The 12,817-nt window shown below is 42.4% G+C and overlaps 2 protein-coding genes across 4 annotated transcripts in view; one reads left to right on the top strand and one right to left on the bottom strand.

Annotated features, from left to right (window-relative positions):
* Window positions 1-282: 282 nt before the first annotated feature.
* On the bottom strand, window positions 283-8,125 carry puraa (purine-rich element binding protein Aa). Its single transcript, XM_075487690.1, has 2 exons — window positions 7,979-8,125; window positions 283-4,266 (listed from the first exon to the last, which is right to left on the bottom strand). Exon 2 carries the CDS (start codon window positions 4,185-4,187, stop codon window positions 3,330-3,332), a length of 858 nt encoding a protein of 285 aa, XP_075343805.1. The 5' UTR covers window positions 4,188-4,266; window positions 7,979-8,125; the 3' UTR covers window positions 283-3,329.
* Window positions 8,126-10,247: 2,122 nt separating this feature from the next.
* The window catches only part of nrg2a (neuregulin 2a), an 80,175-nt gene continuing 77,605 nt past the window's right edge, over window positions 10,248-12,817 (top strand). For 2 of the 3 annotated variants that reach the window (XM_075487688.1, XM_075487687.1), the window contains exon 1: window positions 10,248-10,743. In XM_075487688.1, the coding sequence (XP_075343803.1) occupies window positions 10,335-10,743 (409 nt within the window). In that variant the 5' untranslated portion in view covers window positions 10,248-10,334. The remainder of the gene's footprint in view (window positions 10,744-12,817) is intronic. The other variant, XM_075487686.1, reaches the window with a different exon arrangement.

Here is a 12,817-nt window from a genome sequence, read left to right as displayed (position 1 = left end):
ATTTCAGTTAAAAACATGCACGTTTTGTTGGGTCGTGATCGATTCACCTTCATGTTTCCACGTCAGGAACTGTAAAAACTCACAGAAAAGCCACCAGATAATCACGGTCAGGGTGTTTTGGAGACCAAAGCAGTGCTTTATTTTACAGCCTGGCATTTATTACACTCACAGTACTTGTGTGGAAATATGCCGAGAAGACACGAGTGATCAAATAGTTTGTTTTGGAGGCTGTAAAATTAAGCTTTAAAATGAAGAGAACATGGGGAAAAAAAAACACGTGCATTTTACAGATTTTTTCCCTCAGTGGGTAAATTAAATTTATTTTTAAAATTTGTCAAATGTACATAAATTATATTTAATGCATCAAAACCAAATGAGCAAATCAAATAACCTCTTAAAAAAAAAAAGAAGAAACAAACAAATAAAAAAAAAAAAGAGGCGACATAAGAGAGAACGACATTCTTTGAGATTTTAAACAAGTATTGGTTCGGGCGTTTCATCGACCCGGGAAAGCAAAGTGCTACACACGACAACCACTGAAGACAGTTCACCATACACCTTAATGAGAATTGGACTGAAGCACCTTTTCTTAGCTTAAAAGCTAAAAATGGAGAGATCTTTTTTCTTTTATTTCACAATAACTCCATCGTATGCTTACAGTCCACCTTCAACAAACCAGAAGCTCAGCTGATCCTTTACTTTAAGGGAAGGGAGGATGGGGTACTTGGAGTGACAATTTTCTGTTTCAAGTTAAAGTACATATGTGAACTGCTTGACCCAACGGGGCTGCTAAGACCTCGGTTAGCTAGATTTTTCCTCCAGGGTAGAGATTTGAGTGCAAATAAAGACGTACAACTCCTTCTTGAAAAACAAAACAAACCAACAGAAATAAACAAAAACATGGAATTTAGCCACATGCTTTCAAATATTAATCATATATTTAATTGATATACATATATTGCCACCGTTGGCACATACGATATTGCACACAAGTGATGAAATGCTGCACAGAAAAAAAATAAAGATATATTTTTTGTGGGCGAACACATTCCAAAATTACAAATAATGTGGAATAACGCAAAAAAGGTAGAACTACATTTAGGAAAGAAAAAAAGAGAAACAAGACATGCTTGCTACTCCCCATTAGTTGAGCGACTTACGACTTAACACATAACTACCCTAGCCAGAGAATGGACAGTTCAAGGGAGGCTAACCGACGACTCGTATCACGTGAGGCCGCCGCCGCTGTTCCCAATCAGCCCTCGCGAGCTAGCCGAGCTAATGCGCTCGGCTAGCGAAGAGCCGACTCTCCTGCATCGTCTTGCATCTAGGTGACCACCCCCGTCCACGTTTACATGTAGGCCGATACCTGGATGGCTGGTTGGGGGGATGGGGAAGTGGGGGGTGAAGAAGGAAGGCTGCAGAAAAACATTAAGAAATCTCCTCCTGTTTTTCCATAAAGGGGTTCGTAACGAAACCCCTTTTTAGCACCACGAGTCGTGCGCTAGCACACAAGGGGGCCGAGACACAAACATGGAAGGAAGAAAGCCGGAGAAAAGAGAAGCCAAACTGCGATCCAAAGCACCGGGCCAGCGTGTAAGCATGCGGAGTGTGTAAGGCACCAGGTTGTTTATATGCTGAAGAGGACGCTCCAAATCAGGTGGAATTTAGGGCTAAACCGAAGGACAGTCTGATTTGCTGGTTTCCAGTCAATCTAAACATGGGAGCGGCCATTTAATTTAACACTGAGGTACATCTGACGTAATCTGATTGTTTGCCAGTTTCTCTGGAGTTTACCAACAGAGTTTATAAAACTGCTATCACACATCTATGAGATGCGACCGAACTGGATTCACGACCAGTCAGTTTTCCGTGTGGCAGCCCAAATATTTACAATTAGACCTAAACAGAATCCCATCACCCCCCAAGGTCGACGTCCGGGTGCACGAATCTAACGCCGAGCCGCTCGAAATCCACCAAACGGGCGACCCTCTTCAGCTTAGCTGAGCAACTTAGTGGCCCCCTTCGTAGTTTTGATGGCGATATCTTTTGATTCCTGTTTACACGGTCACTCCTTTTTTTACGATTGCGCTTTTTGAAACAACTTCCACAAGAACTACACCAAAGCCTTTGGATGGAAATCACTCAGTACTCAAAACTGGAGATTTGTACAATATAGGCAGCTAAAGATACACATGGAAGGGTCCTGGAGCCGTATTTTAGGAGACCAACGAAATCTAACATAGTGCAGGTTTTACATGCAGCGACAGCTCTCCTTGGCACCATTTAGACTAAACAAAGATCACAAAATGTTGCTGTTTTTCGGATACGCTAAACCCAATGACGATCCTCTGAATTCAACCCGGCACTTTGCGGGGGGGTGGGGGGGGTGTCCCGTCTCGTCAAACCGTCTGCTACACGTCGTCACTGCGTTTCCTCTATCAAAATACCTATTTAGTACCTTTAAAATGAACACATTGCATTAACAACGAGACACAAAGGTCGTAATATATCCGTCCGCATGGCAACAACTTGAACTGAAACAAAAAAATTACAATATTAATTTTTCTTTGAATGCCTCTGGCGAAGGTCATCATGTCAAGATCCATTGACCAGTTAAATATAATTGATTTTTTTTTATGCAATGCATATTGCACAACAAAAATAGCACTTATTTCATTTCATGAAAATGCCTATATATTCCTTCTTTTTTTTAATATACTGCATGACGTCTAAACAGTTTCCGAAGCAGGCCTAGCCCTCATATGATTCATGTGTAAACACATCTCTACTCACAGGTAAAGGTAAATAGGATGGCAAGTATAGTGACATGTGACAACCTCTTACAAAGTTTTGGAATTTTGGTTTTTAAAAATTATAATATCTGATTTTGTGCTGAAGTCGTTTGCTCACATGTAAAAGAAACTTCTTTTCCCTCCCTCTAATTCCATTTGAACATTGCAAACACTTTTTTCTAACAATAGCTTTAACTGGTACAAAAGTTCTCTGTTAATGAGGGAAATAGACACTCAGTTCAATATTGTTTGTCAAGTAGGAAACAATGTTCAAATATAACGTTATTACTTTGTTTAGCAGCCTGTTACTGTATTAATGGTGATAAGTGGGGGTAACATCCAGCGATGAGTGACAACATGTCGTAACTGTCAGGTTGTGGAGGTTTCTTATATTGAGAGTGATGCTCCCTTGGAGTTAAAACCATTAGAGTTAAATCTTTAGATTTCTTTCTTTATACAGTAGAGTTTTAATTATAATTCTCTTGTTATTTTCATTACTCTTGCGTGTTTTTTTTTCTCGCCGCCTCCTCTGTATCAATCCTCGTCTCCATCGTCCGCCTGCATCTCCTCTTGTTCCTGCAGCTCGCATGCCCTTTTCTCCCGCTGTTTTTCCTGGATCTTCTTCATCTCCTCGGCGTATTTACAGAAAGTATTCCCAAATTTGGACCACACTTTGTAGGGCACTGTGATCGAGTTGCGGTACGTCGGCTTCACCTCGCTTACCCTCATGAACACACCGTATTTATTGGACCCCACGTCGAAGAAAAAACGTTTGTTGTCCACAGTCAATGATGACCCTTCGGGCAGCTCCGCAGGTTCGTCCTCTACACCGTAATCGTCAATAAGTTTAGCCAAAGCGTCGCGAAACTCAATTAGTCCCTGGGCAGGCAGAGCAATAGTCTGGCCTTGCGTGGATCCCAAACCGGGCCCCCGGTTAACGGTCTGTCGGATCCTCAGAAACCGTCCTCTCTGGTTCTCTTTCAGATCCATGTAGTATTTCCGATTCTCTCGGACCAGGAACTCGCTTTTCAGCGCCCTCCTGGGCTCGTCTTGTACCAACCCCGGGTTGCTGGGACCCAGCTGGGCATAATGTTCGATGAAGTCCCCCAAGTAGTCTCGGAACTCGACCGCCACGGACATGGAGAGAGTGAGGCGGCTCTTGTTTCCACCGGCCCCGACTTCAGCTATCTTTAAGAAGCGGCCTTTCGCGTTCTGCTTAACGTCCAAATAGAAGCGTTTGTTCTGGATGTCAACCCTCTTCGACGCCAGCTCTTGTGTCTCATGCTGAAGCCCGGAAGCCGAGCCCGCCCCTCCTGTCGCTAGGTGCATGGAACCGAAGCCTGGGCCCGTTGCTGCTCCTCCCTGCTCACTTCCACTGTCTCTGTCCGCCATGATGCTGCCTGCCTGCCTTCTCCCTCTGTCTGGTGCAAAGCCACGGCCAGCCAAAGCTACGCCGGAACTCTCGCGATATCTACACACAGAGGTATATGAGAGCAGGAGAGGAGCGTTAATGCAGATCCAAGACTGCTGTGTTCTCTATCTTTCGATGCTATGAGCTGCCTTCTTCTAATGGAAACGAAACTTAACGGCAGCTCGGGAATGAATGACATTAGAATAAATAAGTTTCGATATTAGGATGTGACATCTGAGATGGAAAGCCCCGGGCTTTGCCCCCCTGACAATTTGGGGGGAAATAATCCATCGTCATTAATAATCACTGGTGAAAACTGACAGAAGTTTACACATTAAAGACGTTTAATGTGCATTTCTATTTATTTCACAGACATTTAATGAGTTGGGAACCTGACCTGAACATTTTGCACAATTTACTCTATTCAAAGCGTAAGAATTTGGAAGAAAATGACTTACGAGTCACACACACATATATGTATGTGTGTGTGTGTGTATATATATATATATATATATATATATATATATATATATGTTTAAAATCCATCCAGCAATATTCTTATATAAATAGGCCACATTAAACTGTACTTATTAAGCTACCATCCATTGATACATGATCATTGTTTTAAAAAAAATGATCAAAACATCAGGTTAGAATTTATTTCCCGTCAACCCAAATTGTAATTCTCTTCCCAGGTTTGGCAGTTCAGTTCAGGGCAGTAATTGAAAACGCGACTGAATGTTCAACATATATGTTCATTGTTACAGTATTAAAAGGGATTGTTCTCAGCTGCATCGTTTGCTTTTCCACTGCACTTACCTCTGAAAACAATACAAATGTAGCAATTGTAAATATTTAAACATGTAAATATATTAATAATAACTGTGTAACATGAATATGTAAATAGTTAACTATAAAACTTATAACCTTATAACTGCATTTTAGTACATTAATTCAAATATAAATTATATTAACTTCTGAACCTTACACAAATATCATCCTTTTTAACGGCCACGATCACTGATCACTGCCTTCTGTTCCAAGTCATTTTGGCTGAAACAGCTAAAAGACGTGAGCTTAAAACCTTTCACACAGAGATAATGACCTTAAAGATAAAAAGCAGTCCAGTCGAGGTGATCAGGAACAGTTATGACGCACAACCTCCGTTTCTACCTGTGAGCAGATAACGCGTTGTGGAAATAATGACGTCGAGTTTCATCGTTGACCTTTGAGTTCTCATGTTATTCTAAGTGCCTTCTTCTTCTCACCTTGATGAATGCGCACTCACGAGCGGACCCAGATCTCCAAGCTGGAAAGCAGCAGACTGTCATGAAGCTATACCATTTCATCAACAAGTGATGAATTAGGAATTCTGAAGCATCCAGAAAGTCATTATCAGTGTTGCTTTTATTTCTGCTCATTAAAAATAAAGCTGTGTTTAAACTGTTTATCCAGTTGAAAAGAAACGTCCCAGCGCTGCTTTTTTCCAGCTGGACTGAGGTTAATTCGCCGTATTGAATACGCGCATATTTTCTTGGAGTTAAAACAACAACAACAACAAAAAAACAGAGCAAAGAATTTTTTTTTTTAATATTTTCTGCAAACCTGAAGCAAAGATTAAACAAATCCAAAATGGCGAATGGGTCCAGATTTTTATTTGAGTTAAACTGGGAATTCATGTTAATATATTCAGTCTTGAATAGAATATTAATTAGAGAATTAAAAGGAGAATGTCGTGCTTTGTGCAACAGGTAAAGGCCACACCTGCACTGAGTCCGTCCCTGGCCTTTAATCTTCATCTCAATCGTTTCAGTTTGATATTTCTGGTCTTTATGTGAGTTTAAGGCTCTGCAGATGCTCACAAGTCGTTACGCAGTTCACGAATATTCCTCTGAAACACGCAGGATTTAATAACGGAACTTTTATTTAGTTTAAAACAAGTCTACAAGGCCAGTTATGTGGATCATTTGATGGGTGTTCCCTTTTTTTTCTGGTTATTCGTTTATTACGTTTAATTTAATTTAGATTAATTATTTGAAAAACATGAAGAAAAATCGAATGTGCTGACAGAAGGGTAAAAATGAATACAATTAATTATCTATCAGCATGAACATTTCTTTACTTCACGTCTGCAGGCGACAGTTTGGAGGCCTAACTGGTGCAGATGAAGGCTCCTAACAAAGATAAAGCCTGAAATCCAGGAAACAAGCCTCTCACAATCTGCACTTATTCATAAATCTATTTTTATTCTAATATAATTCTTTTTTATTGTTACATGTTGAATGTTTTTGGACACAATTAATTCTCATTATTGCAGATCTCAGATGTTACCTTGTATTTACGTATGGAAAAAAAATCAAATGACTTTATTCTAAACTTGAATTTTGCGCATGTAATTACTAGGCAAATAAATAATAAAATAGATTAAAAAAAATCTTATTAGAAAGATTAAATATGGCTTTAATTTACTACTGAAAATTCTCCCATCTTTAAATGCTACAATAACCTAAAGAAATGCAGGTGGTGAAGTTTCGATGTTTTCTTTTCTGATGGAAAATAATAATAAAAATGAAATAAAATAAAAAGAAATTAACCACAATAATAAAATAGATAGATAAATAAATAGATAGCACGTAGGCCAGGCCATAGCCTTCAGGATACTCCGCGTAGCCCTTATTTCCAATCTGAGCGGCTGTCTGTGGGGTACGCACGCCGGTATTTTGGCTCATTTTCCTCAGTTGAACCTTCTTGACCTGTATCAAAAACATCAAAATATGCCCCACAGCTTTTGTCTCGATTGTAGCAAAGATGGAGCTCAAATCGGCATTTCATTGCTGTGCAAAATCAAGCGGGAAGAAGATGAGTAACGGAGGCCGATGCTATTTCTACCTGCATATCAGGAAGGTTATTCCTCACCGGGAACTGGCTTGGAGCTCCATTGTCTCCCTGTGAAATGTTGTTTAATTAATTAATTAATTAATTGATCTATTTATGTCACTATTGTTGAAGCAAAGCGGGCTCACTGTTTTTTCTGTTCTCAATCAGATAAATAAATGTGATCTAATCGAATTTGGATACAGGTCAAATAGGAATGTGACAGCAGTCTTAACAACTACAACACTGAGATCAACTCTCATGTCTGGATACTGCGTCTGATTTGCAACCAATTTCCCTCCCATCCCCACGCCTCTGCTTCACATAAAAACAATTAATCTGATCGTCTGATTCTAAATCTTACCACGGGGCATGTCGCTTTTCTGAATGCTTACCCAGATGGGGCTATACAGACCCTGTTTTTGTTCGCAATTTTATCTGCTGCTTTGATGCTTTGATGCAAACCGACAACAACCAGTTCATTTAATCACTCAATCAGTCAGTCGTTCGCCTGATTTTTTTTTAGACCAATTTTAATCATAAATATGCATCAGAAAAGACAGTTTGTGTTCGGATCCGGAACCGCCCGGGGCACAGTTCGGCTTCTAAGAGGTGTTGTCGCAGTTTGGAAAAGGCAGCCGCCGCTCACACCTCACAAAGTTTGGTCGTACATCCCAACACAGGAATTTTGTGGCGTCGCCCCCAAATTCAGCTCCATTATACCCCCGATCAGACCCGCCGGCGCATATTGGTGATAGACTATGTCATGATTCTGTGTAAACTCTGCGAGGCGATGTCATAAGCTCTGCTGCACGTTAGGGGCACATCACAGGACACCGACAACCCGAATGACATGTACAGAAAACGTCATTCCACCAAGCGATATCCCGCAACCTACCTTCCCCCGCTCAGTCTGCAGGCGGAGCGCCTCACAGTCTCGACAGCGTGCCGCGGAAGACCAAACGAGGCAAAAGACTCGTGCGAATGTGCACGGGGGCCTGTTTTACAGCACAGCGGACTGCATCTGCTTGCTTCACAAGATGGACAAGAGACGGCGAGTCGTGGCACGGTGAGCGACACACGCACAAGTTCAACGCTGCACGTTTAATCTCTGATGTCAACACGCAATGCGGTGACCGAGCGCCTCCCCTCGGTGAGAGTGGGGAGTTGCAGCTATGCCTGCTGATGGTAACAGGTAGGACATCGTTTCTGCCCAGCTGCACTGGATGGCGGCGTCCAAAGGTGACGGAGTCTTGGACAACTTTGGATGGATTTTTACAGCGTGACCTTTGTGTCACTTTACATCATTTTCAGGGGAGGATTTTTATGCCCTTTTTGCTGAGGATGTCGTCATTTTGTGTTGTTAAGACTGTTTTTTAAAATGTTCAGCGCACCTGTTAAAAGTCAAGAAGACATCAGGCCACACAGACATGTGCTGATATGCCTGATATCATCGTTCTTTAGGTCTAATTTACGAGCTTTGTAAGATTTCAGCACCACGGAGAGCAGCAGTCTGTAGATCAAACCCGAAGTGAATGAATACATGAGAGCTTATTTTACTTAAAAACGTATTATTATTATTATTATTATTATTATTATTATTAATAATAATAAAACTTAGACCCAGTTTCTATGAGCTCGTTTGGCTTCCTATTGCAGCGTATATACTTCAATATAAACTTCCAATGCCCCGAACCACGTGCGCCACCGGTGAGGCGGTCAGGCTTTTCCATGTTTACTAGAAATGAAGATGGAAACTTGCTTATGTAAGTGGCACAACATTAAGTTATGTGACTGTCTGATTAAAAGCAACATTTACACCCAGGAGCTGCCATGCGCCTAGATGTTCAGTCCTCTGTGGTCAGCAGATGTCGCTCTTTGTGAATAATGTCATTTAGATATCCTGCATCCACATTCTATTTGAGATGTAAACCTTTTTTTTTTTAGGTTTTAAAAGGAGCTATGTTGTTACTGACTGTAATCAACCGTAACCTAAACATGCTGATTTGTGTCGTGGCACCTTTGTCCTTTGCCAATGAGCTCTTCCAGAACTACGCTTTCTTATATGGCATAAATAAAAATGCAGATATACTTACTTTTAGTGATTTTCTTTTATTTTAAAAGTGGTTCAACTGCTTTTTCTCTGCTCCTGACTTCAATGATGCAGCTGATTTAGCTGTATAGATCTAATGCGGTTCTTCAACATCAGTTTTTTTTAGAGGCAGAGCAGTGAATGTGACCTGAATGCAGGGCATGACTTAATGGGATGAGACGCAAAACTCATTCAAAACAGTCTCCTGAAGACTCAGAAATGCTTGCGCAACCTTAGTCCTCGCAGCCATATGATTTCTCTGGGTTCACCGAGTTATATGCGGCTGCATTTTTCTGCGTAAACCCTTTTTTGATTTTTTTTTGGAGCAATGCCTTGGCTACAGTAGGATGCTATTTTGAGGAGGGAGAGCCATGGATTTAGGATTTCGTTTGTTTCATTATAACAAGAGCTCAACGCCGATAAACACCATGGAGTGAGTGACACGCAGTAACGGGGTTTTGGGAGTGAGGAGATCGGTCCATCGGCTGCCTGCATCTGAGAGCTATCCTGCGTTTTTGTTGACGGAGCCCCTTGGCAATCGGCATTATTGTCTCTCCGTCTGTGGCTGGTAGGGGAGGCGGAGAGAGAGCCGCGGTGGAAAGCGGTGTATTAGCGTTGTAGCTGCCGTTCAGCAGCAGAAATACCTGTTTTTCTTATTTGGAATGAAACGATTTTTTTTGCTTTATGGTCGGACTCTTGAACTTGTGGTTCACTGCAGCATTTTGCGTCTTTTCTCTTCGCTGCAGATGATACGGAAAACCACCATAGCGGCACCTTACCACTGCAATTTTGGGGCAAAGATAAAGAGTGGCGTCGTCTTGCAGTTAAGGCTGCTATGGCAGCATAGAAGGAATCTTCTTGGGGGTACAATCCGCCAATTCCTCGCTTAGCTTATCTACAATGCCTTATTGACTGGATTTGAGAGCCAGCGTCACCCCGCGGTTTCCCCCACTGTTTCAAAGCTGCTGTTTACCCACTGAAAATCACTCGAAAAAGCAGCGGATCCCGATGGCATGGACACTTATGCAAGGTCTGCCGCGCTGCCGTGCTACTGGAGCCTACTTGCTGTCTCTACATTCAACCCAGCTCCATCGCCATCGCCCCGCAGCCCAGAGAGCCCTGCCGCAACGCGACCAGCGACCACCGAGCCAAAGCAGGCGGCATGAGGCTTGATTCAGTACATTTATCCATGCTGGTCATCGGGGTCTCATTCGCCTGCTACTCCCCGAGTTTGAATTCCCTGCAGGACCAGGCTTACAAATCCGCCGTGGTGATCGAGGGCAAGGTGCAGTCTACGCCTGTGAACGTTTCTGCGGAGCCGTACCGTGTGAATGTCAAAGTGTTGGATGTTTGGCCCCTAAACAGCGGGGGTCTGGAGCGAGAACAGCTCGTCACTGTTGGGGAATTTGGATCTGAGGCTCCGTGCACCAAAGTGAAGAAGAACCACAAGTACATCTTTTTCATGGACCCCACTGACGAGCCCTTGGTTTTCAAGGCATCGTTTGCGCCCCTTGACACGAGTGGAAAGAACCTAAAAAAGGATGTTGGGAAGATCTTATGTGAGGACTGCGGTAAGTTAATGTAGCCTATAGTGGATTACCGGTGAAGTCCAACCCGGAAGGATGAACGGTCAGGTAACAGCCCCTAACTTGGGGCTTTTACCGACGGGCATGCTGAGGAATTGTGGTTATATGACCACAGCATGGCTCGGAGTCATTGGCAACCAGATAGGTGCCAAAGGGGCGTCTATGCAGCAATTTTCGACAACTCTCGCAGGCTCCCATAGCCCACATGATCAATCAAACTCTCTTTCTTTCTCTCTCTCTCTCATTCTCTCTCCCTAAACTGCATTAGCCAAGCCATGCGCCTCGCACTGTTGCTTGTGAGGAATTGCACTTTTATGCGTGTCGAACTATCTGCATCCAGGCAGCCAAACATTATTCTTTAAACGCATTAATCTCGTCTTTATTGCATAATTTACACTCGTAGGGGCTCAAAGATTCATCTGTCTCTCCCAGAATCTCTGCAGCTTCTTTTTTACAACCACCCAAAGACATACGTTTAACGGACCGGATACAGTTTCAGCACCAGGGACAGCAGCCTGTGTCGCCGGTAGCCGTCACGTGCAGAAAATCACGCTGCCATAAGCAAATTGGTTCCTATAGGCTATATTTAGGCTCTACGCCCCGCTTTAATACTTTAATACCTCTCAAATGAGCAAAGTATGAAGTCCCTCTTGCTCATATGCATCTTAATAAGCAGAAGATTAGCAGCGTGTTGCTCCTCTTCCATCCCTGGAGTGGGATGGGTGTCGCTGTTTGAAATAACAAATGAGTAACTTCACCGCCCAACATTTTAGAGCTTTCTTCCTTTTTAGATTAACTTCCAAGTAGTTAAAGATGGATTTTGAGCAGTGCTTGTCACATTCAATTGTAGTTTTCATTCATAAGTGTCCATATGAGCACTGACACACACACCTAGCTAGAAATGTGAGCATTGCTCAGTGACAGTTGATGGAAGTCAGGTTTCTCCTCTCCCTTCATCATGGTTTACTTTGACTGTGTGTAAGGCCGCTACTTGTTTCAACAACTAATGTCCCAAGCTGGTCGTCTTTGCCACAGCAGCTCAGGTATGAAGCAGCTTCTCTTTAACACTGTGAATGTTTCTGCTTTCGCTTTGGTGTCGTGGCTAAAAACACGAGGTGTGTCCTTCACTCCAACCTTCTGAAATTCATAAAGCTTCAATTTTCTCACTCCTCTTGACTTTTGACACACTCACTTTGGCTTTTAAGTGGTCCATGCCATCAGATAGGTGACACAGAATTGACCACAGTATCTCCTGGCTTCCGTGAAAAGCCCAAACGCCCCTCACACTACGCAAAGATTGTTGTCGACTTGAGGCCTTTTTTTTAGTTCAGGGAACGCAGAAAATTAGCTGACCTCATGGGTTGTAGATGAGGAGCTTCTTACTCATTGAAACAGATCTCATCACAGTTTTTTTACTCAAATCAAATAGTTTTCAGGTAAATATTTCATTCAGAGAAACAGAAACAATGTCTCATGGTTCCTTTGGACACTTTTTAGTCCTGGAAACTCAAACTTCTCCCTCTCCCATTAAGTTCCTAACACCATGTCAGTGAAGGAGTTTTATGTGCCTGTAACTTTTTAACGTTTAATCTGGACCTATCTAACTGAGACATATGCCTCGTATACCTCTGGTGCGGAGTTACACAAGTTCCTGGGCGTGTTAACCCGGGGATTAAATGTATGTACTGTGCAACTCTCAAAGTGATGCAGTTGTTGTCTTCTGCTTCCCGAGGGCTGCCTGAAACTCAGGCCTCCTGCAGCGCTTATACCACCTGCACCACTTCCTCAAGACTCAGTCAGCTGGGAGATCTGGGTCTACTGCCAGAGAACAACAGAAAACATCTGATATAGATCACAGCAAACATGCAAACACAAGCTCACGTTAAACTATCATATCTGGCCCTTTAAGCACGTTATATTGAATCTGACTAAATCTGTGGCATCATTGTGCTGTAAAGAAATCGCACAATATATTACAAGTCCAGTGCTGCTTTGTGACAACAGTGTCACCTTTGAGATGAAGTTTTCTGAACGCATTGTTTTATAAATCAAATCAAAA

Source organism: Odontesthes bonariensis, chromosome 16 (genome assembly GCF_027942865.1).
Source record: "Odontesthes bonariensis isolate fOdoBon6 chromosome 16, fOdoBon6.hap1, whole genome shotgun sequence".
Lineage (NCBI taxonomy): Eukaryota > Metazoa > Chordata > Actinopteri > Atheriniformes > Atherinopsidae > Odontesthes > Odontesthes bonariensis.
This window is presented reverse-complemented; position numbering and strand designations above follow the sequence as displayed.

Coding starts and splice junctions, on each gene's coding strand:
- puraa (XM_075487690.1), bottom strand. CDS start 4,187: ATGGCGGACAGAGACAGTGGAAGTGAGCAGGGAGGAGCAGCAACGGGC.